General features: G+C 51.9%; 8 protein-coding genes across 8 annotated transcripts; 3 read left to right on the plus strand and 5 right to left on the minus strand.

Moving 5' to 3' along the window:
• Positions 1–456: 456 nt before the first annotated feature.
• BGZ61DRAFT_372166 (uncharacterized protein) lies at positions 457–1,608 on the plus strand (the record flags this gene model as incomplete). The annotated part of the gene is made up of 1 exon (XM_046242159.1): positions 457–1,608. The coding sequence occupies one exon, from the start codon at positions 457–459 to the stop codon at positions 1,606–1,608; it is 1,152 nt and encodes a 383-aa protein (XP_046094895.1).
• A 2,387-nt stretch (positions 1,609–3,995) lies between these two features.
• Positions 3,996–5,207, plus strand: BGZ61DRAFT_404672 (uncharacterized protein). Its single transcript, XM_046243131.1, has 2 exons — positions 3,996–4,093; positions 4,155–5,207. The coding sequence occupies exons 1-2, from the start codon at positions 4,061–4,063 to the stop codon at positions 4,911–4,913; spliced, it is 792 nt and encodes a 263-aa protein (XP_046094896.1). The 5' UTR covers positions 3,996–4,060; the 3' UTR covers positions 4,914–5,207.
• BGZ61DRAFT_434384 (uncharacterized protein) lies at positions 5,196–6,812 on the minus strand. The gene is made up of 2 exons (XM_046243955.1): positions 6,305–6,812; positions 5,196–6,254 (listed from the first exon to the last, which is right to left on the minus strand). The coding sequence occupies exons 1-2, from the start codon at positions 6,720–6,722 to the stop codon at positions 5,392–5,394; spliced, it is 1,281 nt and encodes a 426-aa protein (XP_046094897.1). The 5' UTR covers positions 6,723–6,812; the 3' UTR covers positions 5,196–5,391.
• Positions 6,813–10,932: 4,120 nt separating this feature from the next.
• BGZ61DRAFT_466482 (uncharacterized protein) lies at positions 10,933–11,558 on the minus strand. Its single transcript, XM_046247677.1, has one exon. The coding sequence runs from the start codon at positions 11,402–11,404 to the stop codon at positions 11,057–11,059; it is 348 nt and encodes a 115-aa protein (XP_046094898.1). The 5' UTR covers positions 11,405–11,558; the 3' UTR covers positions 10,933–11,056.
• Positions 11,559–12,036: 478 nt separating this feature from the next.
• BGZ61DRAFT_466483 (uncharacterized protein) lies at positions 12,037–12,336 on the minus strand. The gene has a single exon (XM_046247678.1). The coding sequence runs from the start codon at positions 12,321–12,323 to the stop codon at positions 12,168–12,170; it is 156 nt and encodes a 51-aa protein (XP_046094899.1). The 5' UTR covers positions 12,324–12,336; the 3' UTR covers positions 12,037–12,167.
• A 1,777-nt stretch (positions 12,337–14,113) lies between these two features.
• On the minus strand, positions 14,114–15,005 carry BGZ61DRAFT_486562 (uncharacterized protein; the record flags this gene model as incomplete). The annotated part of the gene is made up of 2 exons (XM_046249874.1): positions 14,114–14,571; positions 14,669–15,005. 2 exons carry the CDS (start codon positions 15,003–15,005, stop codon positions 14,114–14,116), a joined length of 795 nt encoding a protein of 264 aa, XP_046094900.1.
• Positions 15,006–20,137: 5,132 nt separating this feature from the next.
• BGZ61DRAFT_594418 (uncharacterized protein) lies at positions 20,138–20,913 on the minus strand (the record flags this gene model as incomplete). The annotated part of the gene is made up of 1 exon (XM_046256850.1): positions 20,138–20,913. The coding sequence occupies exon 1, from the start codon at positions 20,810–20,812 to the stop codon at positions 20,138–20,140; it is 675 nt and encodes a 224-aa protein (XP_046094901.1). The 5' UTR covers positions 20,813–20,913.
• A 1,835-nt stretch (positions 20,914–22,748) lies between these two features.
• On the plus strand, positions 22,749–25,182 carry BGZ61DRAFT_372239 (uncharacterized protein; the record flags this gene model as incomplete). The annotated part of the gene is made up of 2 exons (XM_046242162.1): positions 22,749–22,775; positions 22,846–25,182. The coding sequence occupies 2 exons, from the start codon at positions 22,749–22,751 to the stop codon at positions 25,180–25,182; spliced, it is 2,364 nt and encodes a 787-aa protein (XP_046094902.1).
• Between the last annotated feature and the right edge of the window lie 608 nt (positions 25,183–25,790).

Below are 25,790 nucleotides of genomic sequence, written 5' to 3' on the forward strand. Positions count from 1 at the left end.
CTCAGGCATTAGTTAGGTAGAAGAGAACAGAGTTGATAATGATAGCATAATGATGCGTTACCTACAAGGCCTTGATATAACCTTTTCGTAACCCCGCCGATGACGCCACGACTCCCGAGACTTCCGCGCCTCGGTTGGTTAGCCTGTTCACGCCTCCGCGCCCGCTTCTCCCAAGGGCTGTTGGACAGTGTGCATCGTCCGCCGGCGTAACAAAATCTCTCTCCACACGTCAGTCTTGATATTTGATCTTTGGATTCCAGGTCAAATGTCCCTCATCCAAGGTTTGTCAAGATCGATAAGGCCAATTAGCACAGTGTCACCGTGTCGGCACTCAGTCTGCAAGCCGGGCCGACCTCGACAACTAAATGATCACGTATCTCAACATCGACCATGAATCCGGGTTTGTGTTCCCTCTCAACTTGGCAATTTAAATGACACGAATAATCTCAAGTCGCCATGACAAAGACGCGGAAGAAGAATAATTCCACGCACAGATCAAAAACAACACGCGAACCAGCCTTCGCAGCCGATCCACAGAACAAGAGCAGGCTCTTTCAACACCTCCCTCAAGAACTTCGCGATAAGATATACTCACATGTCTTCTTTTCTACCAGACTTGGTTACGGTCAGAGAGCAGTCGACCGAATTGATCGCATCAGGATCAAACCCGCTCAAAACGCTCTCGCCATGCTTCAAACTTGTCGCCGGGCAAAAAAGGAGATTGGGGATACTTGGATCGGCCAGGTTTTTGTCAGCTTCGAAGATCCCAAGACGATGCTCGACATTTTGACAGCTTTACCTCCTGGAACCCTCTTCAAGATGCGTCATTTGCGCGTCATGGGCGATCCTCTTATGCTCTCCTACGAGGATGGTGATGTCTACTATCGTCTAGCTTCCACGCTCAGACTTCTCCCAGGCCTTCGCCTCGATACACTCACCGTACTTGGCACCCCCCCGTACCAAGTTAGCTACGATACTTTAAATGGTCTCATAAGCGAAAGTTGTGGGTGGAAGGAACTTCGTTACATCAGCGATAGCTCAGAAGTGCTGGGGTTTCCCAGACTTGAGCCGCTTGATTCTGATGATGAAGTTGAGAAGCACAGATACTGGCGAAAGCCTCAGCCAGCACACTGGCAAAGTGTCCTGGAGGACAGGGACGGCGCCCTTTCGAAGCCTTCAGTCGCCATTTACCGTTCGACCGTGTCGGGCTGTCTCGGTTCAGTCATGAATGCGAACACACGCAAGCGATTTGAACAGAACATGCCCGAACACTCAACAACACGAGAAGCCTTTGGGATAACAGAGGATGCGGGACTGGTGGTGGATGGCGAAAGAGGCAAAGAGATTATGTTTATCGTCAAGAGGGGGACCGGAGTTGATTACGAACAAAAGAATGACTCGAGATTCATTGAAAGCGATATTCGCCGAGATATGCCAGGAAAGTCTTGGGAAGAAATTCGATACGAGTGCATCGACAACATCTTTGCAGATGACGACGATTCGCTGTTGTTGAGTTTTGGCGAAGACGATGAGGGAACTGCGGAGATCGACGCATTCGAGGATGTCAAGTATGTGTGGCCCCCTTTGCGCTTCTTGACCGAGTGGTGAACGTGGTGGCATCCTCTAAATCCATCGTTTGAGAGCTTGAGAAGTAACGCGCTTACTACTCGACGGATCCATTCAATCCCCTCTATGTTGGATCATTCTAGCGTCACAGTTAGGCGGAAATGAGTCGGATGGTCGGGCGAACCAATTCTCGCAAGGTTCTACCCAGCAGGACCAGGCCTGGGCTGCAGGTTCGCAGACTGGTATGGGCTCAGGACTGCAGGATCGAGCATTATGCGGAGCGAAAAGGATGGCACGGCGTGAATGAAAATCCTACAACCGAAGGAGGTAATCCGATCGGCGCAGATGATTACGAGGAAATGGCACAGGCCGCATTTATGCTTCAAGCCATTGGCCATCCGGGTGTTGGGTAGTTTAGTCACTGTTGATTATTGGTTGTTGGTCCATATGATCGGTTTTCTAGCTACAATTTGCCCCTCTTTTTCTGCTATTTCTCCTGCTACTAGTTCTTGATGACCATGATAGTCCAGAAAATATGTCCTTCAGATGAATTTGTGGACGATTGAATAAAGGAAGATTGGTGCCCAACCTCTTCAACAAGCGTCGCGGCCCAAGCTGAAGCCTATGCGAGGTGTATACACACACACACACACAATTTATTACGCCCGGTGGCTTATAACCAATAGGGCACTAGTTGCTATTGTACATTTCCGTTTCCCAAGCTTTGTCATAATCTCGTAAAAACCCATACAGCGTCCAATTTCTGCTGTTGCTCTTCCTTTTCAATCTTTCCGCGGGTCTCGTGGGGTATATATTATTAGCAAGCAAACTTGAAGGCTATTCCCCAAGTGTTCAGAGTCCTATCTACGGCGGCTGAAGCGGTGCCAGCTGTCCATGGCACGAGGTTTTTGATGGAGGGGTGTAGGGTAGGTTAGTAAAAAGTAAGTAGGGGATTTTGCAATCTGGTTTTACCGTTGTGTATTGTCAAGTCGACCTGTGGCTATTGCAAATCGTATTGTTGCGTGGACTGCTTGCATGTTTGGCGTCCATTTTGCGTCGTCTGCTGGTGCCGTTCCTCCCAGGAAAAATGAGAGATTTCCTCTTTGTGTCTCGGTGGACTGCAACATTTGAGCCCGCTGTGCTATCCATTTTCTGCATCGGAAGAGGAAATGCTCGACCGTCTCTGTCGCTTGTCCACATGCGCATTGTGCTGATGCTGCTGCTGTAATCCGGAAGAGATATCCATTCAATCTGGCCATACCTGTCCTGAGTTGTGCCAGTACGCTGGCCTCTCTCCATGACAAGCCGTCGTATAGTTGTCGAGTGTGCTTACCTGGTAACGCAGCATCGACTCTCTTTGAAAACCTTCCGACGTTGTCTGGCAGGCGTTGGTTAGTGCCCTGGTTCCTTAGAGCCAGGTTAAGGGTTGTTGATCTCATTCTAGGAAACTTCAGGGCTGGGATAGCACCATCTCGGGTTGCATCTCGCGCCTCTTCTTTAGCAGTCTTCAAGAGTTTATGTTCAGCACTGATGGGTATCCATATGGCGGTTACCACATTTCCGTTACCCTTTAATGCTTCAATGGAGTCGTATATACATCCAACATACTCTTGACCAGATTGCTGGCGAGGATTTCGCAGCGTAAGCACAGCAGCTTTGTTGCTCGTTAACAGTGCTACGCTTCGGTACCTGAGGTCAGGTAAGTGCCTGACTGCATATGCCATCGCCGCCAATTCCCCAGAAAACGGATTTTGTTCTGTTCTCAAGCCAAGCGTGAAGGAAAATCGCTCACGCCTCGGTCCTCCTCGCACCGATATAGGGATCTCGATGATCCCACCGACTCCTACTACTCCGTTCCGTGCTGAACAGCTCACTGCGATGCGTACTGCCCAGCCCAGATCTGCTTGTGTCGTCTCTGTCTTGTTGGCAACGATGGTTTGTAACCGTTCTGCCCAAGGTGCCAATGTGAACGGGTTGACCGTTTCTAGTTCCTCCACTGGTATCTCATTGAGTGCCACTGCCATGTCGTAAAATGGCGAGCGGTGATATCTTCTGAACTTTCGGATGCGGGATGTAGCGTTACGAAGTGGGTTGGTTGTTGGCAGGGTGTGGAGGTTAGTCCACATCTTAATCGCCCGCCTCCAGAAACGTTCCTGTGCGCTGGCGATATGTGCCTCAGCTTCTGCTACGCTTGTTGCCACTGTGAGAAACGTTCCCACGATTGCAGTTTTGGTCATTACTAGCTTCCTCTTTGCACTTAAAAGTAGTTTACTGTGTATTAGACCCACGCAGTACGAGCCCACCTGCAAATGTGCACTGTATACCTTCCTCTTTGAGGCGACTTCGGGAAACTTTAGCTTGTCGGACCCACGTGATCTCCCATTTCATACCGGGGTTACTTCCCCACTTGCGGAAAACACTGGGTTTGACTGACATCACGACTTGTCAACAGCAAGAGAACTAGTGCCTACTTGGATAATCCTATTTGAAAGAGATGTCTGATTTCGTTCAACCCCTTAACTGTAATGTCTGCAATGTCAAAGCCCAAGAAGATGGTCTGAATCATACAGTTAACAAGGAATTAATAGCCCACGACCACCGACGCCCCCGCGAGCTTCCTCTGTCTCCCTAGCGAACTTCGTAACACGATATACGAACTCATTTTACTGTCATCTGAGCCTATCGATCCTTGGCCTGGGTACGATCCACAGGAACTCACAACAGGGCTTCTCCGCGCTAGCAAGGCAGTCCACGGCGAAGCCAGCTCGCTGTTCTACGGCCAGAATCGCTTCGATTTTGCTGGGGTCAATCCTGAGAAAGTAGCCTCGTTCCTCGAGCAAATTGGTAGCCATAACGCAGGCTGTATTCGACATATCGTTATCGACTTTCCAAAGTTCCTCTATCTAGACCCTGGCGATATCACTATCGACGAGAGCAGCGTCAGCATCCTCGCAAACATTCAGAGCGGCGGCGCCAATTTAAGCACGCTTACGACGTCCCTGTATAGCACAAATGCCATGGAACTTCGGCTCGACAATCTAGACCACTACAACGTTGCCACTGAGGCGCTGAAGCTCGTCGATACTCACTTCAGAGCCATTTCTTCCCTACAAGAGATCATTCTTGAGGTATATGAGGATGGACCGAGTGATCATCTCAGAAGGAGAATGGAGAGTTACGGGTGGACACTGAGCACAACCGTTTATGTGGAAGAGGAGGACTGGGACAGGAGGCTCAGCGACGCTGACTCTGATGATTATAGCTATGACTATGATAATGGTGGTGATGCTTACGACGATTACGATATTGACAACGATAGTGATTTCTGGAGAAGAGCGGCAGACTGAAATCATTATATGCACATCGGACCTCTTCACCCTAACAGCCCTCGAAACAGAGTTACACGTCCTCCTAATGAATCCTGACGACGTCGGTATTCTGCGCAGCACAAGCATGTAACAGGTTCAAGTTCAGTGTCCGGATCAACGTCCAAGTACCTGCCGTACATCGTAAATAGTAACCTTGGTATGCTCGTCACGATACCAAACTCTTTCTAGCTACTTTCTTTGTCTTGGCTCTGTCTGGGTTCGTTCTCCTCGTGTCACACTGAATGGATAGGATCACAATGATGATGATGAAAGCTCTTGATTTCTAGCTAAGGGACGGGCCTAGAGCCCGTCTTTTATACATGATGAAGACGGCTGCTGCCGGAGGCGGCAGTCCGTCGCCGCCGCACAGGGGCCGGGGCCCTGTGGGTCCCGGGGACCGGGATCGTGGTCACAGGACCGGCTATGTGGTCTGAGAAGGAGAGGAAAGTCGTGTTATCTAGGAAATGACCCCAAAATGTGACACCTCGACTTTCCTTTCTTCGCCTTGCGTCTCTTCACTGTCTTTACCCCCCTCTACCTCGTCCTCTTCCTTTACCTCGTCCTCCCCTTTGCCCTTTTCCTCATCACGGTCCTTATCCTCTTCATTTTCTTCGTCTCCTTCATTTTCTTCGTTCTCCTCCTTTCCCTCGTAGTCTTCTCGGCAGTCCTTATTAGTCGCATCCCTTTGGAGCCTGAATATTCCACGGACCGAGTCCTCAAGCAGCTGTCCAATCAAAGCTTTGTTATCCAAATCCTCTTGCAAGATCTCTTCTATCAATTTTGCTTCCATCCTATCAAGTTCCTCACGTTGCCGCTGTATATCCTGCAACTTGGATGATGCCGTGTCCTCTAGAACATTCTTATTTAGCTCCATCGCCTTGATCTTACTGTCCACATCGGATTGCAGCTCCTCGAGCTGTGCGGCACGCAAGCCGTCTTGTAGATATTGCGCAAACACCGTAGCTGACTTCAGGAGTTGGCTGACACCCCTGGCTGTAGTCGGAAGCCGATGGACAGCGGTGTGCCGCAGGTTTGACACTTCTTTGAGCAATTCCTTGTCTTTGAAGTCTAGGGCGGCTGTATAGGGTCGACCCTTGCCTTTGCGAAAAAGTTTCGTCCATTGCGTCAGCTCTCCTGCAGTTGAACAATCCCACCTCTTCTGCTGGAGGACAGAAGGCATCGAAATAGAGGCAAAGTTGAAACAGCATTCTTCGAGGATCTGCTGAGCAGTGTTAAGAATAAGGTGCTGGGTCTGATATGGTAGGTACGATGGATAAAGGCTTGGAAGCTTCCCTTGTGGCTCCTGCATGGTGTATAGCACTGTAATGGAGTTATTATCAGTAGTTTGAGTTGAAATAGATGTAGCCTACCAGGAGCAATGGTGGGTACACCATCTTCTGACTCTTCAGGTTCTACACCATCCTCTTCTCGATCAAGCTGTTCACCATCCTGTGATGTAATCTCATCCAAGGCTTCTGCAGTAGAATTGGCGGCGTCGGCCTCAGAAGCTTGGCGTTGGACGTCGCGAATGGTTGATGAACGGAAGAGTTCTGGAAACTCGATTTTAGCGCGAATTTCCGACTCAAAAATCTTCCCTTCCAGTAGGGATCGAAGTATGGCAATCACTGTATCGTGTCCGAGATCTTGCAACAGCGTTTTCAGGGATTTCCTGCTCTTTTCCACGAGCTCCTTCACCTTCTTTTGCTTTCGTACTTGCGCATTATTACCGCTGAAGATGGCACGGCAGGAGATATAGACTCGCTTTCGTGAATTAGCTGACCCAACCATGTTCAGGATCTGGCCTGTTGGTGTGCTTTAGCTGTGTCTTCGTCCTGGGCTCTTGTGGTACGGTCTCGAGCACGAACCAGTATGGAAGCGCAGCCGGTGTCATCAAGTGGGGGATTGGTGGCCTCGGGCGAATACATCTACCCGTTGGCATTGTGGGGCAAGCCGCCTACCAACCTCGTCCCGAGGTTGGTCCGGAAACCCTGTGTCAGCCGGGAAACTATGTGTCACTAAATCCTGCCTGACCTTCATCAACCGCAGCCCAAAATCACACCAAATTTTCGTCTTTTCAGATCTACCACGCGCAACCACAAGATGCCTCGCAGACGCGGCATTCCTATAGTAAAACAGCCTCTGAGGAACCCGTCAGATAAAGATCGGGCCGATCTGACACGACGGGTGCTCGCTGCACTCAATCCAAATACGCCGTATAACACACGAAGTGCCGCCAAAGCTGCTGCATCACCACCCTCATTGCGCGCTGTTGCAGACCAAATTGACGAGAATAGAGAGGCCGTTAGACGTGCTGCTAAGAGGTCATCATCATCTTATGTTCCTCCGAAGCCTCCCGGCCGTCCGCCGCTTCTGACAGCCTCTGAAGAATCCGCCCTGGTTGCGTACATCATCTGGTGGGAAAGATCCGGCTTTGCAGCAGAAAAGTCACAAATTGAAGAGACTGCATTACAATTCCTGCATTCTAGAGGCATCGAGAAAGATCATATGTCAAAGTCCTGGTACTCAGACTTCCGTGGTCGTCATCTCGAGCTCAGGAAGTCATTCCTCAAGGGCATAGATAAGGCACGCAAAGCATTTGAAGTTTCTGACGTCAAAGACATCAAGAAGTTCTTCTCCAACCTTCAGGAAGTTATCTGTGACCACGATATCGGTCCTTCAGAGTGTTGGAATGAAGACGAGTGCGGTATTCGCATCGGATGCCTTCGAGAACGGATCCAAGTCCTCGTGGTCCGCACCACGCGGTCACAACGCTATGAAGTTGTTGATCCCTCGAACCGTGAGTCTTGCACACAACTTGGGTGTGCTAATGCGGTTGGGGATAGTATCCCTCCTTGGCTGATCTTCAAGGCGTTAGCAACAACGTCTTGGGCCAACATAGATGCTATCCCAGGGATGAGGATCGCACAGTCAGATACCGGCTTCAGCAACCAACATATCACGTTCGAATGGCTTCATCACTTCAATGCGTTTTCCTGGCTTGCTTCTACAAAGGCTAAGCAGAAAGGAGTAACTCTCACAGAGTGGTTCGGCTGCGATGAATGGCTTCGAGATGCCTCATCGCCACACATCACATTGACAGCGCCTCCCGCTATTCGTAATGATGAGGATAGAATCTACCGACTTCTCGTAATCGACGGCTTCTCCGGCCACCTAGGCTTCGATGCTATTCAGTATTGCATTCAATTTGATATCATCATTTGCGTGTTGCCGTCACACTCAACACACCTCACGCAGCCGCTTGATGTTGGTGTTTTTCAGCCGATGAAGAACTCACATCAGAAGGAACTTAGGAAGTCTATTCGGGAAGGCAACATAACGTTTTCCCGCGAAGACTTCGCCTCTGCATTCTCAAGGATCTATAAAGACGGCTTCAAGAGACATAACATCATGTCAGGGTTCGAAAAAGCCGGTATTTGGCCCACATCTTCGAAGCCCGTGATCAACCGCATCCTCGCCAAGCACCGCAGAGAGCGAAATGCGATCCATCCGTCTGTTCTTAAGATGTTGCCTTCAGAGACTCGATTTCAGGATGCTCAAGACCAGATAGAGCGGATCTACAGGCGGTACCAGGAGGTCATGAGCTCCCCAACCCTTAAAGCTATCGCCAACATCCGCGACGTTGTGACTGAGGCGGGACTGCTGCATCGAGAACGTGAGGCCGTTGCCTCACACCGGCTTAATCGTATCGAGAAATACGGGAAAAGAAGGAGGTCCGGCCAGCGCGTACGGCCAAGTGGTGACTTCGTCACAAGTGTTGGATTTCCTGAGATTCGGGCTCAACATGAAGCAGCTATGGCAGCAGCAGAGGCCAAGGAACAGCGTTCTCAACTGCGGTCAGGCAGATCTATCATTCTTCAGGAGATAAGGGCTCTCAAGGCTGCTTGGCGGCAGGAAATTCAGTCCCGGGGAGTCAGTTATCTGCCGAGACTAACTTGGAACCAGTGGCTCGAAGAGACCGGCCACCTCGACCGATACAAAGACCTCGAAGCAAATCGAAAGCATCATAATGACTCCCTTAGCCAGCGGCCAAAGAAGTCACTTTCTGAAGCCCAAGAACAAGCCCGCCGTGCCGCAAGACCGATTATCGCGATGGATCAGAGTGCCTGGCCTGATGATGATGATGACGTCGAATTCACCCTCACAGGACCGCTCCAAGAAGAGGAAGACGATGAAGATGATGAAGTCAATCTCATAGGGTTCAGTGACCTAGGCGGCGAGGAAATTCCTGATCTTACAACGCCTCCAGGGATAACATCATCGCCGCCCCCTAGTGCCTTGGATCTAGTCGATGACGCCGATGACGATAACATCACAACACCACAACTTCCCGACCTAATGCCAACAGTACGCAGATACGATAACATCAAGAAGATGCTGAAGGAATTTCGTGACGATCAGGCTACTAGGAAGGCGGAGACAACACATCGTCAACAGGATCCTGATCGGCAGCCAGAATCAGGCCCTAGGAAAAGGCGGCGCAATTGAGGCCGAAAATGTGATTTCCGCTATTTTCTGTCAATTCGTGTGTTTTCAGCTATTTCGTAGCTTTCCAACGAGCCTAGTTACGGCTTATTTCCTTTTTAAATGACTCTGTCATAAAGTCTGAAAGATAAAGATCCTGAAATTGATGATTTTACAGCTTGAAGGCAGCAGCTTACGTTGACACACATTTTCCCGGCTGACACAGGGTTTCCGGACCAACCTCGGGACGAGGTTGGTAGGCGGCTTGCCCCACAATGCCAACGGGTATTCAAATGGAGGCATCAATGTTCGTGCGCCAAAAGCTGAGCCGGCGGACTCGGATTAATATGGTGCCGTAGCCCTTCTTGGGGCGACGACTCCTTGGTCATGTGTTCTGTCGCGTGACCCCACTCTCCCGAGGATTTCCCGACCTTCCATGGCTTCTCAATGATCTGAATCACGTGACCGAAGCAACAACAGCAGTGAACTGGCATCATAGCAGGTAATAACGAGGAATTTCGCTGTCGTGAAGTTATTCACAGATTCGGGTGTAATAAAAACCCAAAGGAATACTAACAGATGGGGAAAATGACGTTCACGAGCCGAGGCGGTAGATTCCTTCGTCGGGCGGTGTCTCAGGTGTGTATTTCGGTCGAATGAACCAGGTACCCTGGCTCGCACTGTTATAGTGGGGCGCTAGTCTTTTTGTCCACATCCGTACTCGGTGACCTACCTTGAGTCTGAGCAGCAAGGGCACAAAGCGGCGTTTTAATGATGATAACACTGCTTAGATTGTGGATATTAGGAAATAAGGAGAATCTAGATATCTCCACTGTACTGTACCTAGTTAGTCCTGGTTAAGACTTGGTAAGAGAACAGTTATGTGTAATAAGGAAGGTAGTTTTGAACATAACTGTACAAGACAGGAAACATATCCCGACAAAATTTTGTAATTTCGGCTTTCGCTGGCGCGACTATCGTAGGAATGCGCCATGTATCACAGTCGAGAGCGGTTAAGGAGTTATTAACCCGGACAGGCTCCCAATCAGGCGCAAACAAAGCGGGATCTTGGGTTCGGGGCTCATACCCGCTCCGCTGCAACGATTCCTACCTGCCGTTGAACAGTTCAACATAAGGAAAGCGAAATGGAGCCTCCGGATCTCCCGGATTCGTGTAGGTTCCTTCTCGCCGCCATGCATCGGCGAGTAGATAAGGGAGAAGTGGCTTGGACGAGGAACGCCAACGATTGACGCAAGGGTGAAGGCATTTCTCCATACTATAGAGTTGCATGCACCCTTGAAGTGGTCTAGACGCGAGTCACTTTGTCCACCTGGTCCGAGCCCAATCCCGTCGAGACCGCGGTCGAGACCCGAGCGCTGTCTTTCTTCGAAACAATTGCAGATCAACACAAAACAGAGCCTAACCCAATTACTTTACCCCGCAAGCCATCAGACTCTGATGAACATGACCATCGCCAATGTGGCCCCAGACAAGCTAAATGACCTTACTACTAATGGCTCTACTATCGTACGGGATTGTATAACACTGTTATCATTCATCTACACTAACTCGAATTGCAATCGAGACCTGCTATCAGTGCCCACCCAGGTTCCGCAAGAGGCGGGTGAATCTCGATCCATTCACGTCTCAAAAGGATCCGAGGCTTCGAACGATGCGGTCGAAGGTGTATAATTGGCCGTATTTGAAACATCGGAATCTGGTGGCTCAGGTTTGTTGGTAGTCGGCTCGGCTTTGTCTGCCCTGAAGGGGCGTTGCTGCTCTCTGGCTAGGTCCCTCGGAACGCTTGAGCCACTGGCTGCCACATTGGATCTCTGTAGCCTCAACATGCAGGACCTCAAAACCATTGAACCAATCGTATTCTTCCATTCTAATTCCCTCAGAATTATTAGATTCTCATACAACTTGAGATCATCCGACATTCGTGATAAGCACGAATGTATGAAGGATTGGAACCAGATGTCTCCCATGTGGGCACCTGGGTAAATCTCTTCGGCAACATCAAGGAGATCCGGTATGGCAACTTTTTGGCCGAGTTGCTCTAGTTCGATCCGAACCAAGCTTTGTAGATCGTGGAGCTTGTAAGTCTTAGATGTAAGTCTTAGATGTAAGTCTTAGATGCAACATAAACCTGAAGGCAAGTGCCTGAGGAACGTTAGTTCCGAAGGTTCTTTCTTCCGCGTCCTCTTCTCTCCTCTCTCCTCCCCAACGCCCGGACCGCATAGCGCCCTGATCCTTTCCAGCCACTAAAGTACGGCAGGCTATAGGGGTCACTGTTGCAAAACCCCCAAAACCACCTCGAAGGTGCCAAATTGGGTTAGCAGCGTTGTCAAACGGCCCCACAGTACATTGAAGTTTGTACCTCAGCTTGAATTTCTTGGTTTTTGAGGCGGCGCGGAAGATGCAGTCGCAGCAACGTGTCCGCAGCGAGCCAGCAGAATGCATTTCAATTCCATTCATAACGACATGTAGCATCATGTGGCAGCTGGATTAGAACCGACACTTCCAAATTATCCTCATTCTCCTCCTCGTCCGACTGACCTCAGTTGCTGAACATAGAGTAAGTACTTGAACTTGCATCTTCCGACTTGGCTATACTTACAATCTAGAGCCGAGCAGCCCCGGCGATGGTCTTCAGCGCTATAACCTTTCTCTCCTCGAGGCTCCTCACAACTACTTCGCCAAACGAAGCCAAAGCAGGAGCTGGTCGTGTAAAATGGGAGAGTCCAAATTTTACTGAGGCTTTAATTTAATAAGAGCGAACAACATCGGCCTTCCTATGATCGTGGTTGAAGTCGCTAGGCTCATTTCAGCAGGAGGTCGCTGAGCTAGTCCGCTGCTGACCAGGAGCGGGATTACTGCGGTGAGCTCTTGTGTACGGTGGCACATTAGGCACTCACCGCCAAAATGCAATGACAAAAAATCTGAAAATTTTCATCAACTTCGATACAGGGCTATAGCTCCTGTAGCCCGCTATAACATGCATTTTTTATAGTGGTCCATAGTGGTCAGAGCCCTATATTTTATAGCGGGTTAGAGTGACCACACTTTAACCACTGTACCCCACTATAACCCTCAGGCTCCAGCAGGCTGCAGCCTTATCTTATAGCAGGCTGCAGAGCCGCAGCCCTCACTTTCGCACGGAGCTTTAGCAGCCGCAGCTAAGAGGACATATATCCGGCTGCACCAGCCGCAACGCTGCCTCTCGCACGAAGCCATAGTAGCGGCAGCCTTCTTTAATGTAGCTAGCTATAGCAGCTATAGCGCTGTATTCAGTAGAAGGCTGGCTAATGTAAAAGTTGCTAGCTGCGAAGCTTGGAGATGCGGTCACTATCGCCTACTAAAAAGTGTGCAGACTATAGTGGGCTTCAGTAGGCAGAGCCCTGTATTTATAGCGGGCTATAGGGGCTAGAGCCCTGTATTCGATGTCAATGAAAATTTTCAGATTTTCACTTTTTGCACTTTGGCGGTGAGTGCCTAATGTGCCACCGTACTTGCGGGCTCGCCACGCTGCTCTCATCGCGAGCGGAAGCTGAATTGGCAGCTAAGCCAGCGAGATTTCTGACATGATTGCGTTTCGATTGCGACAATAGCAAAGACAGTTAGGTAGTAGATTGGTTTAGAAATGATCAACTGAAGATTGTCAGAACTATGGGGATATGTTGCTGCGAAGTATCTGTTTGGTCGCAACCGGTTCACCATTTCCACCTGTCGACATTGAGCAGGAAACCGGACCTTAGGCCACCGCGCGAGCCCGCTGCTAGTCCGCAGTACATATCCCATCGCGACCCAAAGTACTGAGATGACTAAGGAGATGGGCACCTAAACCCAAAAGGAAACGACCGGGGGTTTTGCGCCAGTGCCCCCTATCGCCCACCGTACTAAAGCCACGGTCCGGAAACCGTGCGCCGCTATTCTTGCGGCCCGCCGGATCACGCCGGATCACGGAGCAGGGGACCTCGGAGCCCTGCCGTGACCTGGCGGGGAGGGACCGTTCCCGGAGCGCCGCCACCGTCCGTAAATCCACAGAGCTCTTCATCTGCCCCCCCGCGCCACTTTTAACGCTCCCTCTGTCGTTTCGTTTTTATCGTTTTATTTTTATCACCGACCCCGCCACCGTCCGTACATCCACGGAGAATTCGCTTCGAAAAATTGGTAAAATTGGTAAAATTGGTTGAAATGGTTGAAATGGTTGCGATTTTGTCAGTGGCACGGGGAGGCCGTCCTACCGGTAGCCCTCAGTTGTTTTTTTCTTTTCAAGTGGCGGTCGATTGTCTCTCTTTTGTTAGCTGCCTCCTATCCTGATGGCGCGCCATTTGTTTTACCTCTCCTTTTCGTCCTCACCACGCCCATGCCTCACATCCACTTGTTATCATGCCCCGTCAAGAATCAGTCAAAGTTCCAATTGATGACATCCGCCGTACGTTGGAAGATCTGGATCGGCAACGCACTCAGAACAGGGCCCGAGGGAGGCAGGGAGCCTCCCAATCGACGGTTCCAAATTCCCTGACATCCCAGAGGGCCGTCCACCGCAGGCAAGAGCCGGTCAGAGTCCCTCCCGACGATGCCACTCTACAAGCCCTCCTCGAGCCCCAAAAGGAGCCGGTCAGAGTCCCCCATGAGGAGATCCTCCGCATGTTGGATCATCTGGACCGCCAGCGCGCCGAAGAACGAGCCCGTCAAAGGGCCGGAAAGACCGAACAGATAGAGCGGCCGACCACTCCCAACAGGTTGTACCGCCCTCCACAGACCCTTCCTTCGTCAAAGCGCCACAGGGAACAGGAAGCGCTTCCAGCTCCGTCGCCTACGCACCTACACCGCTCCCCGAAGAGGAGGCGGCGGTCAATGGAGGAAACGCTTCCAACTCCGCCGAACACGCAACCAAACCATGCCCCGAAACCAAACCGCTCCCCGAAGAAGACGCGGCGGTCGATGGAGGAAACGCTTCCAACTCCGCCGAACACGCAACCAAACCGCGCCCCGACGAGGCCGCGGCCGATACGGGAAACCGTCCAGCTCCAGCGGGAGTCTCTCAGATCTATTCTACAATACCACGAATCTTGCTTTCGCGACAAAGAGGAGGCATCAGCAACAAGATCATGGCGCAAAGAGGTCCCACTCGCTCTCCAGGTCGACGCTGCCAAGTCCTTCTACCAGGCGTTTACGGATGAAAAGACGTTGCCAATTTCGCATTGCGTCTTCTGCTACAGAAAGCATGCGCCTTGCGAACTTACCACCATCCAGTGGAAGAGGCAGTTGACGCCCTCCTTGCTGCAGGCCACGAGGACTCTTCAGCAGTGCAGGAAGTGCCTTCCACTGGACGACAGGGATGGAGTTCAGGTGTGCCACGAGTGCCGCACCGGCTTGGAAAATGGAAAGCTTCCGAAGGTCTGCTCGGTCAACAACATGGACATCGGATGCGAGCATCGGTACCCTGAAGAGCTCGATGGCCTCTCTCCTGTTGAAGAGAGGCTGATTGCTCTCCAGGCCCCTTTCGGCTACATCACAAAGTTCACCGTCGACAACAAGACCCCGTCGGGCCTCAGTTACCGGAAGCACGTGAAGGGCCATATTGTGGTGTTTCCGAACAAGGTGGAGGACCTCGTTGCTACAGTTCTACCCCACCCTCTTCTGGAGACCATCGAAAACATCCACGTCTCTTGGAGTGGTTCGAGCAAACCTAACTCTGCAGACGTTGGGCATCTTCTCCAAGTGCGCAAGTCCCGTGTAAGGGCTGCCTTGTCGTGGCTCCAGATAAACAATCCGCTTTACGAGCACATCAGAATCAATCACGACGAGATAGACGATTGGCGGTACGCGGAGGGCTCTAATGTTCCCACCCTCATCATGGATATGATGCAGAGGGAGGAGCCGTCGGCTGCTGAGAAGACGCAGACGGATCATATCGTCCCAGATACCGATCGAGGGTTGGAGGTGAACCGGTTCGTGAGTGTTGAACTCCTCACCACCTCAGCACCAACAGGCTCCGGCTCCGGCCACTGCCCTCCGGATGGCACTCTGTCGATCGAACAGCACCATCCCTTGCCTCCAGATGATGCCGACCGCGACGGTGAAGTCGTTTATGGGACGTCATCCTCTGGCATGTTTCCCCTTGACGGGCCAGCTGCTTTCGAGGAGGCCGATAAGCTGTCCTTCTTAGCCGACGCTCTCCAGACGAGTCAGAGTCGAGAAGCCGACGATGCTGAGCCATGCGCTATGCACCTTCAGACAACAGGTGAACAGCCGTTCATCAGAGTGGAGCGTGGTGCCGACTTCGCAGATACCCTGCACGAGGACTTCTTCCCGCGGACCTTCCCGAAGCTTTTCCCGTGGGGGAGAGGTGGCCCAAAGACACTGGGGGAATCGAATTCCAATCGACGAGATGCTTCAGAGCATACTCGGCGACATTCCAACCATTCGCTCAATTGCTGGGCCAAGTATGTTCTGCAACGACACGGAGGTCGGTTTGCCACCCATCCCATCTTCTGTTTCTTGGTCTTCAACATCCTCCTGCGATCCTCCAACCGCCGTATCAGCATGGTCCGCATGACAAAGGGTTCTTTTCAGGAACTTGAACGGGTGTATGGGAGCTTGACGACGGACCGCCTAAAAGCCGCCGAGAATGAGATGCGAGAGACGAGGAAGACGACTGACCCCGACATATCGTTCCTGCTCCGGGAGCTGTCCATCTTTGGCCACGCACAGCCGCTCTCGAACGAAAGCCGACTCCTGATGCGGAGGAAGATACAAGCACTTGACATTTGGACCGGCACGCCCGTGATTTGGATTACCATCAACCCCAATGACATCAACAACCCGGTGAAGATGTGGCTCTCCATCCACAGGCTCCACGAGTATGACACGGCAAAGGAACTCTTAGCCGATCTTCGGGGGAGGTATGACAGGATCGCCCTTAGCACCATGGACCCGGTCAGCTCCGCCATCTTCTTCCACCGAGAAGTCTCTTTGTTCTTCGAAAAATACGTCAGGACAGGCCAAGAATCGGTTTTCGGGAAGATCAGCCACTATTATGCAACGGTGGAAACGAACGAACGCGGCAGTCTACATCTACATGGACTACTCTGGTTGGCCGGCAACATGCAGTTGCCGGCCCTGATCGACGACATGGCCGACCCCAAAGAAGAAGATTACCGTGCCCAAGTGACTCGGTACGTGGACTCGGTCTTTCATGAATGTTTAGACGAGAACGCCGGGAATGCTGTCCGACAGGAGAGGAAGCCGATCCACCCCGACGAAGGAATCATGAACAGCACCGAAGCTCTCACTGCGGCCTTCGAAAACGAGGCCAACTACATCGCGTACTGTTGCCAAGTTCATTCCCACACTTATACCTGTCTCAAGTATTCTCTGAAGGGACTCGCCGAACAGAGTGCGGACAGTAACAGAAGGACCGCGTGTCGGTTCAAGGCGCCCTGGAAAATTGTCGAAAAGACAGGATTTACAAATGATGGCCTACTCAATATCCGTCGGAACCACTCGCTAGTCAATCGATATAACAAAGCAATGGCGATCGGCCTCCGCCACAACCACGACATCTCGATGATCTTGACGAGGACCAAGGGCCTGGCCATGGTGTATTACATCACGAACTACGCCACTAAACTGGATACGCCAATGTGGAAACGTATTGTCCTAGCAGCTGAGGTCTTCCGACAGCTCTCTGAATCTGCTGAGCGGAGGCGTCAGGTGTCGGACCCCGCCGAGCGTGACGCTCGCCCCGCCCTGCTGAACAAGAGCCGTCAGTTTCTGATGAGGGCTGCGAATCGAATCTTTTCCGAGAGACAGCTCTCGGCTGTAGAGGTGTGTTACCATCTGCTGGGCTATCAGACGGACTTTACCAACGTGCCGCACTGGTCCTTCCTAAATCTGACCGCACTGTATTGGACCGTCTTCCGGCGCTGGATGCATCTTCGTCGTCAAGCCGGCGTACAAACGGACCTAGAGGAGCCTCCTGAGGCGGTGCAGCTTAGGGAAGGCGGGCGTACCTTGTTGTACTTGGACGCTTATGCCTGCAGAGGTCAAGTTCTGAGATCTCTGTGCCTCTATGACTATATGTCGATGATTGACTTGGTGCGTCGCAGTGACCGAGATGAGGATGAAACCCACATATCTCTTGAGGGATCCTCTCCCGAATGCCACGGCTGGTTGCAAAAACTTCGGCAACCTCACGAATACGCCGTGCCGATCTTTCAGGGATACATCAGCAACGACCACGAGGACGACCACCCCGTGTACTTCAAACGGTACGTCTCCAGAGTCTATGCTACCGACTCCGGGCCAACTCTGACCCCTTCCGCCTAGCAACTCCGTTCTCCATTTGGCCTTATTCGTACCTTGGGAAGACTTCCTTTTCGAGACACGCGGCGATATCACCGATATATGGTCAACCTATGAAGCTTCTCTCTGCGGCCGGCTGCGTTTCCACGTCTCGAACATCTCCCTCCTCAGCAAATCAGCCGAAGACGCACGCAAAGACGCAAAGCTCTGGGCCAGCCGGTCGGAGGGCGACGATACGGTTGACGTAGAGTTCCCTCTTGATGAAGGCGACTGTAGTGAAGAGTCTGCAACGACGGCTGAGCATCACCAAAACTATACAGCTCTTCTCCGAGCTCTGCACAATGCCGTGCGAGACTCCGACGCTACGAGGGACTCCCCAGTCTTGCGGAGCCTGATCCGGGACCTGTGCCAAGAGAACCCGGCTGAAGAGAGTCGGCCGTTTGTCCCACGTCAGGAAGGTTTTTATCAGCAAATTCGCCGTAACCAGGATAGCTCCTTATACCAGCATCCGACTCTTTCTGGGGAGGATGTTCGGGCCGCGGCAAAGGCCCAGGACATGCTGCATCTCCGAATGCTCGATGAGAGGGAGGGCGGTCTCCAATGTGGCACAACCTCCACGGGTAACGCCGACATCGACGATCTGCTTGTTCGGCATTGCGACACAGAGATTCCCATTCCGCGGCAAGATGAAGACCCAGTCATACAAGGTCCTCGAATCTTTCTCGACGTGGGCCTCACCAAAAGCTTTGTAGAGATGGGGCACCTTGCCGCCTCCAGCTATACGCTCAACTATCTGCAAAGTATGGCTCTTCAGCTGGTGTGCAGCTTCTTGGACAAGTACGCTGCCAACCCTGACTCCGCTGGTCAGCATCTTCAGTACGTTGGAGGACCAGGCGGTACTGGAAAATCCAGGATCGTCGATGCCTTACGGTACGTATTCGCGGCCAGAGGTCAGTCACATCAGCTTCAGATTACCGGCACGTCAGGCAGTGCGGCAGCCCAGATCGGCGGGACGACACTCCATTCGGCCTGCAGACTGGATACTCATCACTCTCATAATACACGGCCTCCAACATTCTCGGAAGCTAAAAAATGCACGTGCAAGCAGAAGCTAGCCCTCGTGATCGACGAAGTGAGCATGCTTGGAGGAGCCACTCTGTTCAACGCCAGCTGCCACCTCCAGTCGCTCCGCGACTGCCTAGATAAGCCATTTGGCGGCATTCCCGTTGTTCTCTTGATGGGGGATTTCTATCAGTTCCCCCCAGTGCGGGAGACAAGCATCCTTGTGGACCGAATCGTGGATCCCGCTTTCGCCGCCTCACTGGGACAAGCGACCATTTCCCACCACCGTGGGTACAGTCTATGGCTGATGTTCAAGACAGTCGTTCTTCTCGAGGAGCAAGTCCGCGCAAGAGACGATCCTCAGCTAGGCGCTCTTTTAAACAGAGTACGGGCGGGGGCCCAGACACAGCAAGACCTTGACCTGCTCAACACGAAGCTGGTGGACCGCTCCCAAATCACCTTCAAAGATGGCTTGCGCGCCATAACGCCGCTCAATCGCAACCGATGGAGCCTCAACATGGAAGCTGTGGTAGACTGGGCCCGGTTTAACAAGAGACATATCTCTGTCTTCGTCTCGACCCACACCTGGCGGAGTGGAACCCTATCTCAGAACGAGATCGCCCAGACTATAGAACAAGGAGACGATTCCAACTGCAAGGCCCCTGGTATCTTTTTCTATGCCCAGGGGATGCCAGTAGTTGTCAATAAAAATATATATACTGGCTTGAAGATTGTGAATGGGGCCGAGTTTGCCGCTGCGGACGTCATCCCCGATCCGAAATCCCCAGGCTACCATCTTGCGGACGACGTCACCATCCACTTTGGCCCGCCACTGGGCATATTATTACAATCGCGAGAGACAAAGGATATAGCCGTCCCAGCCCTCCCAACAGGGACCAACTCCCGCTTCAGGTTCCTATCGGGGAAATGCACTCGCCGGGGATTGCCGGTTGTCCCGGCATTTGTTCTTACTGACTATAAAGCCCAAAGCAAGACGTTTGTGGAAGTGCTCTTGGAGCTGCGAGGGAATCGTATGACCAATGGCCAGCCTTCTAAATGCGACTTTACTAGTCTCTATGTACAGCTATCCAGGTGTAGGACACTACAAGGCATCAAACTTCTCAGTCCCGTACGACACCAGGATTTCATCGGCAATAAGCTGGACCAGAGTATAGTTGATGGCATGCAGAGGTTGACAGATCTAGCGGCAGAAACGAGACGGATATTTGAAAGTCAGCAAAGCCATCCGTAGGACAGCGTGAGATTCCATCCAAAAGATCGCCCGACGGCGAGACACAACGTTTCTGTTATTCAGGACACACGCCTAGGGCGAATTAACACCCCTACATCTCATACGGCGACCTCACCGCCCGCCAATCATCCGGATCCTTCTCGCCTCCGTTCCCCGGCCGGAACTCCTTCTGTTCCTCGCAATAATCTTTCCACCACTCTTCGAAGGCCTGTCTATTGTACAGACTTCTCGGCGCGCCTTCTCCCTCTCCGAAGAGGTCCAGAATGCGGTCACAGAACATCCACACGCCCTCAAGATGGTGCGGCAGCAACGGCTTCATGTCCTTGCGCGCAACCACGACGGTACCGACATATGACCGCCACTCCGGGGGCGCAAACCCGGACTCGGCGTCGATATTGAGATACGTGGCGATCTGGTTGTCGAGGTCGGCTCGGTTTGCCGACTCAGTGCCTACGCGGTAGAGGACCAGCGGGACCTCGATAAGTCCTGCGACAGGAGGCACGGGCTGCGAGAAAACGGGATGATCTGCCTGGATCGACGTGGCGGACCAAGGTGCGAATTTCAGTCTCTCAACGTCGCACCGGACGATGACGACTTGGATGGACCCCAACGCGCTGTGTGTTGCCGTCGATGCCGGTGCAGCCGACTGGGAGGTGGCTGGGGCAGGTGCTGGGTTTGCTTCGACCGGAGACACCTGCTGAGTGGGGGTTTGTGGCTCGGAATCGGTGTCTATGTTGTCCCATTTGGAGTAATCGATTGGCGCCATGGAGAGTGGCTCAGTCCTACGACCCGAGGAAGATCAGGCGGTCAAAGAAATAAAGATAGGGATATAATATATATTTGCTATTTCGAAAGCTTTCAGTTTTGTTGTTAGAAGATGAGTCAAGTTCTTTTTAAAATTCCCATGGTATCGAATCCTTACGTCACACGGCAGATAAGGTTCTGGGCTGTAAGCCATAGTGATGCGAAACGAAAACCTTCGTCCTTTACTCACCACCTAACACCGTATACCCTCAATCAATATACCGAGCCGTCATCGAAGAGCCATAGGGAAATCAGAGGATCCGAGGGACGTTCCGAAAGGCATTGGCGGGCCCGCAGGGACCGGTCTCCTGTTGCTGAATGCCTTGAGGAACGAAAGGTTCTTCCTTCCGCGCCCTCCTTCGTAAGCTCGGGCCAACAGAATGGTCCGTGCGAGCCGCCTGCACCACAACCGCTTCACCACAATCCCTGCGCCACCTTTTTTTCTTCCCGCGCCACCTTTTTTTTCCCCTGCGCCACTTTTTTTCCCCGCACCCGCCTGGCTACCAACCTCAGCCAGCCGGTTCTGCAAGTTGGTCAATTGGAGCGTCAAGTGCCTATACGTTCAATTCATAGAAATATAAATTCTGCCATTCTAGGGATGATTCCAGGAGAATTAAAATCTATGCATCCATCCATACTGACTGATATCCAGGCATCAAAAGGAGCAAAACGTGGCCTATTCTATAAGAAAAGAGGAGAGGAATTCTAGGTGCAGAAGCGGTCATAAATACAAAAATCTGCGCTAGTCCACATTAGGAGCACCGCGATTATGCCGTTCTCGGCCCTACTCCTACTCCAGTTCACCATTTCCTTAAAAAATTGTATCTTTCTTCTGGTTGGGATTAGGATGAAGCATTTTGCTCCAGCACCCCGGCCAATCGCGCGACCCAGCGGAGCCGGTGAGCTTCGCCAGCGTGGGCTCACCTGCCCCACAGTAGGCTGCCCGCTACCCTTCCGTCTTATTGGCTAGTTCCACAACCAGCCAACGCGTGTAATCGCCTTCAAACGCGTCGCGAAAACACACGTAGAGAGTAAACATCCCCTTACGTTGGCGATCTGTTTTGGTTTTTGCACGTGCCTATTAAGCAAAAGCTTCAACTGGGCGGCCAATACATGGGCACCTAGCCATGTATTGGCCGCCCTTCAACTGTTAAGCCACTACAATTCATAAGCCACAGTATGCATTAGATTCCCTCCGAAGCCACACATAGTCACAGGGGCCCATCCGACAGCTCTTCTGACCCAGACTATTAGCCAGCAACTTTTATTGGCATTCCGGAGGTGGGAAGCAGCTTATCGACTTGCGTTCCCGTGTATCTACTGAACGCCGGACAGATGTCCAATGCAAACGAGGTAGTTGGTACTTAACACACGTCAAAGACTACAGTGTTTCGAGAGGCGTCAATACCTCACAGCCAGCGCACCGCCACTCAGATTGCAGCTCGAAGCCGCACTTGTCTACCCCGCTCTTCCACAACTTTTTCAGCTTGGGGTGTTGTCGCCAATCTGTTGACAAAACCACCACTCCATTACAATCAAAGAAAGCGGGGCGACCCCCATTTCTATCTTGAATGGCGCATCGGAGTGTCATCACCATGTCTTCTGCACTGGCAAAAGCCGCGCCGCTGAAGGCTGAGATTCGCCTGGCGCAAGCCGCTTCGGAGTTCGAGGCAGATCTTTCCACCGAGCAGAAGGCTACCTTCCGTACCTACAGATCCCAATCGTGCAAATCCCCCCCAGGTATCCACGATGTCATGCGACTCACGGCCGAAATTGACCGTCACACCTCCGGGAAGCTCGGTGGCGGGCGATGTTTCGGACCTCGTTTGACCAATGTACTACAAGCCGTTCAGCAGTTCGCGGCGCTCGGGGACATCATAGTTGGCGGTTCCCAGAACATGATTGCATGCGGCGTCTGGTCACTGGTGCGAATGACATTGCTTGTTGGTCTTTTCCAATCTCATTCTTTCGTTCTCCAGCTGACGTCCTACATAGTCGCTCGTAAACTTCTCTTCCTGCCTCGAAAAGTTGTCGACTCTTCTCATGATCGTCGGTCGCTCGGCTCCCCGTTACGAAAAGATGGCTTTGCTCTATCCCCGGTCCAAGATTCTGCAGTCGCATCTGGCTGAATATTTCATCGTGGTTGTTCGTCTCTGTCACCAGCTGTTGAAGTTGACAAAGAAGTCGATCTTGGGACAGCTGGTGTCGTTCCCAAGCGACTCCGATATGAAGAACTACCAATCGGAGCTCGACCGGTGGGCCAGTTTGATCAGAGAGGAGGTGAGCCTGCTGATGGGTCAGACCATTGAGGAGCAGAGCTCCCGCTTCAAAGCTCTGTTGAGGTTCTCTGAATCCGAGTCGCACCGCCAAAGGCTGAAGGTTCATGCCCGTGTCCTCGATTCCTGCTCCACATACGACTATCAGAAGACGTGGAAGGAGATTCGAAAGGTTGGAAACGCGACTTTGTTCAACCAGGCCCCTGAATACCAGCGCTGGAAAGTCCGAGCAGATTCTTGCACACTAGTGTGTAAAGGCAAGCTAGGGTCGGGAAAGTCCGTTCTGCTGGCCAATATTGTCGATGATTTAAACCTTCATGTTCAAAGTACGGAATGCCCAGTGGCGTATTTCTTTTGTCGCCACGACATTTCCGAGAGCTTGAAAGCGCGCACAGTCTTTGGCTCTTTGGCTCGACAATTGTTGCGCCCAATTCCAGACCTCACCATGGTAGAGGAACTCGTCGATAAGACTACTTCAGTGGATTCCGAAAGAATACTCAGCATCCTCCAGCGCGCCCTTCCACCTGACTCCAAAGCTTCCTTTGTCCTGGACGGGCTGGATGAATGTGATGATCTTCAGAGAGGGACATTAATTCAACAACTCCGGAAACTCCAGGACGCATTCGCACTGCGTATTTGCGTTTCATTTAGATTGGAGGCCGATAATGTCTTGAGGTTGAGCCCGGAACTGTTCGCCAAACATAGCACCATTGCGATTCCTGACGACAATCCCGATATTGCAGGCTTCATCAGTGCAGAGCTGGAGAGGCGCATAGAATCCAGAGAACCTAGAAAGCGGCTCACGATAGGGGACCCTGCGCTTATCCTTGAAATAGAGGACGCCCTGCTGCAAGGTGCTCAGGGAATGTTCCTCTGGGTGGCTCTTCAGATAGAATCCTTGTGCGCCGCGAAGACAGATGAAGCCATTCGCCTGGCCTTGAAGGACCTCCCAAAAGATCTCCCAGAAACGTTTTCTCGTATTCTGCAGAGATCAGGAGAGTTAGGAAAGCATTATCAGACGCGGATATTTGAGCTTGTTGCCGTAGCTCACCGGCCTTTGACCACGGAGGAACTTCGAGAAGCCTTGAGCGTAGTTCCAGGCGATGCTGTCTGGAACCCGGCACGGCTCCCCAACGATGTATATTCGGCGTTGGCCCGCTGCGGAAGCCTCATTGCCGTCGATGAAGAAGAGCCGACCGTAAGATTGGTGCACCATAGCGTCAAGCAATTCCTCCTTGGCGGTTTCAGACACTCGACTGGCGCGATATTTACAGTGGACAGCGCAAATAGGACGATGAGAGAGGTTATCATCACCTACCTCAATTACAATGTTTTCGATACTCAACTATCTACTATGGTAGTCCCGCAAATACCGGCTGAAGCAGCGCCGTCCAGGATCATCCGCTCGATAGACGCTTCGGGCAGCGTTCGAAGCCTTGCGTTAAAGCTTTTGCAGTCCCGGAGACAGCCTAACTGCGACATTGGCAAAGTCCTCGCAGATGCAAGCAAGCATTTTAAATCGCCTTCTGTAGATCAGTTCCAATTTTACTCCTATGCGAAGCAATATTGGCTGCAGCACGGCTGGTGCATTTCAGAGCATGAACCGGTGATATACAGTCTGCTACTTAAAGTACTGGAACGGGGGATCGTCGATATGAATACAAAGGACGATGAGATTCAGACGCTGCTATTCCGGGCGGCAGAGAAGGGCCACGATGAGATCGTCAGGCTGCTAGTCGAAAAGGGCGCTGACCTGGAGACCAAAGACTCGATATTCGGCAAGACACTGCTGTTATGGGCAGCAGAGAGGGGGCACGAGGCCATTGTCAAACTGCTTCTCGAGGGGGGAGCCAACATCGAGTCGACAGACAGTGATGGTTGGACGCCGCTGTGGTATGCCGCCGAGAACGGGCACGAGGCCGTTGTTAAGCTGCTTCTTCTTCTTCTTCTTCTTCTTTTATTTAACGCCGGGGGGAATAGATATTCCCAGCCTCCCGAAGGGCATGGGGCGTGCAGGAGACTATCTAGCTATACCAGCTATCAACAGGGCTCCTAATAGTGCAGACCATTTAGACTATTAGTGCAGACTGCAGATCAGGGCAGGGAATACGGACGCCCGGTGTGGACGCTAAGTACGCTAGGTTGTTGGCATGGTGTTACAAAACCAGGGTACCCATGATTGTTGCTGTGCCAACCACTTTGTTTTGGATATTTCTGATCAATTCACTGGTGCGATCCGGATCAACAAGGCTCGTTTCAAGGGGCGCATCATCCTAGTCGTCAATCCACGAACGCCCGTCGTGGATTGATTATTGATCTTGGATTGTAGTCTGCACTAATAGTGTAAATGGTCTGCACTATTAGGAGCCCTGATCCTTCGGATAGTCTCTTTCCGGCTCGGATAGGCCCTATCCGTGTGACACTACGAATGAGCGACCTGATCTTTGACGGGCCACGCTTTGCGCAGTTGCCAGCTCCAGGAAACTGCTGCTGTGATAGAACGAGCTACAACAGTGCATTGACCCTTCCCTCGTGCCTCCCTTGGGCTCTCAAGGCCAGTTTCTTCGACGATGGACACGCTTATTTCTCCCGTTTGGCCCTCTATCGGTCCGGCATGGCGCCCTTTTCTCTGCCTATTCTTTTTCGCTCTTCACACGAGCAGAT

The sequence above is a fragment of the Ilyonectria robusta genome, assembly GCF_021365365.1.
Source record: "Ilyonectria robusta strain PMI_751 chromosome Unknown BGZ61scaffold_50, whole genome shotgun sequence".
In the NCBI taxonomy this organism is placed as follows: domain Eukaryota; kingdom Fungi; phylum Ascomycota; class Sordariomycetes; order Hypocreales; family Nectriaceae; genus Ilyonectria; species Ilyonectria robusta.

What these genes read in the sequence shown, in the direction of transcription:
- BGZ61DRAFT_466483 (XM_046247678.1), bottom strand. Translation starts at nt 12,323, where the DNA reads ATGTGCCACCGTACACAAGAGCTCACCGCAGTAATCCCGCTCCTGGTC.
- BGZ61DRAFT_434384 (XM_046243955.1), bottom strand. Translation starts at nt 6,722, where the DNA reads ATGGTTGGGTCAGCTAATTCACGAAAGCGAGTCTATATCTCCTGCCGT. An exon ending in TGTACCCACCATTGCTCCTG is followed by an intron (nt 6,255 to 6,304) that starts GTAGGCTACATC and finishes ACTCCATTACAG; the next exon opens with TGCTATACACCATGCAGGAG.
- BGZ61DRAFT_404672 (XM_046243131.1), top strand. Translation starts at nt 4,061, where the DNA reads ATGTCTGATTTCGTTCAACCCCTTAACTGTAAT. An exon ending in TTCAACCCCTTAACTGTAAT is followed by an intron (nt 4,094 to 4,154) that starts GTCTGCAATGTC and finishes AGGAATTAATAG; the next exon opens with CCCACGACCACCGACGCCCC.
- BGZ61DRAFT_466482 (XM_046247677.1), bottom strand. Translation starts at nt 11,404, where the DNA reads ATGGGAGACATCTGGTTCCAATCCTTCATACATTCGTGCTTATCACGA.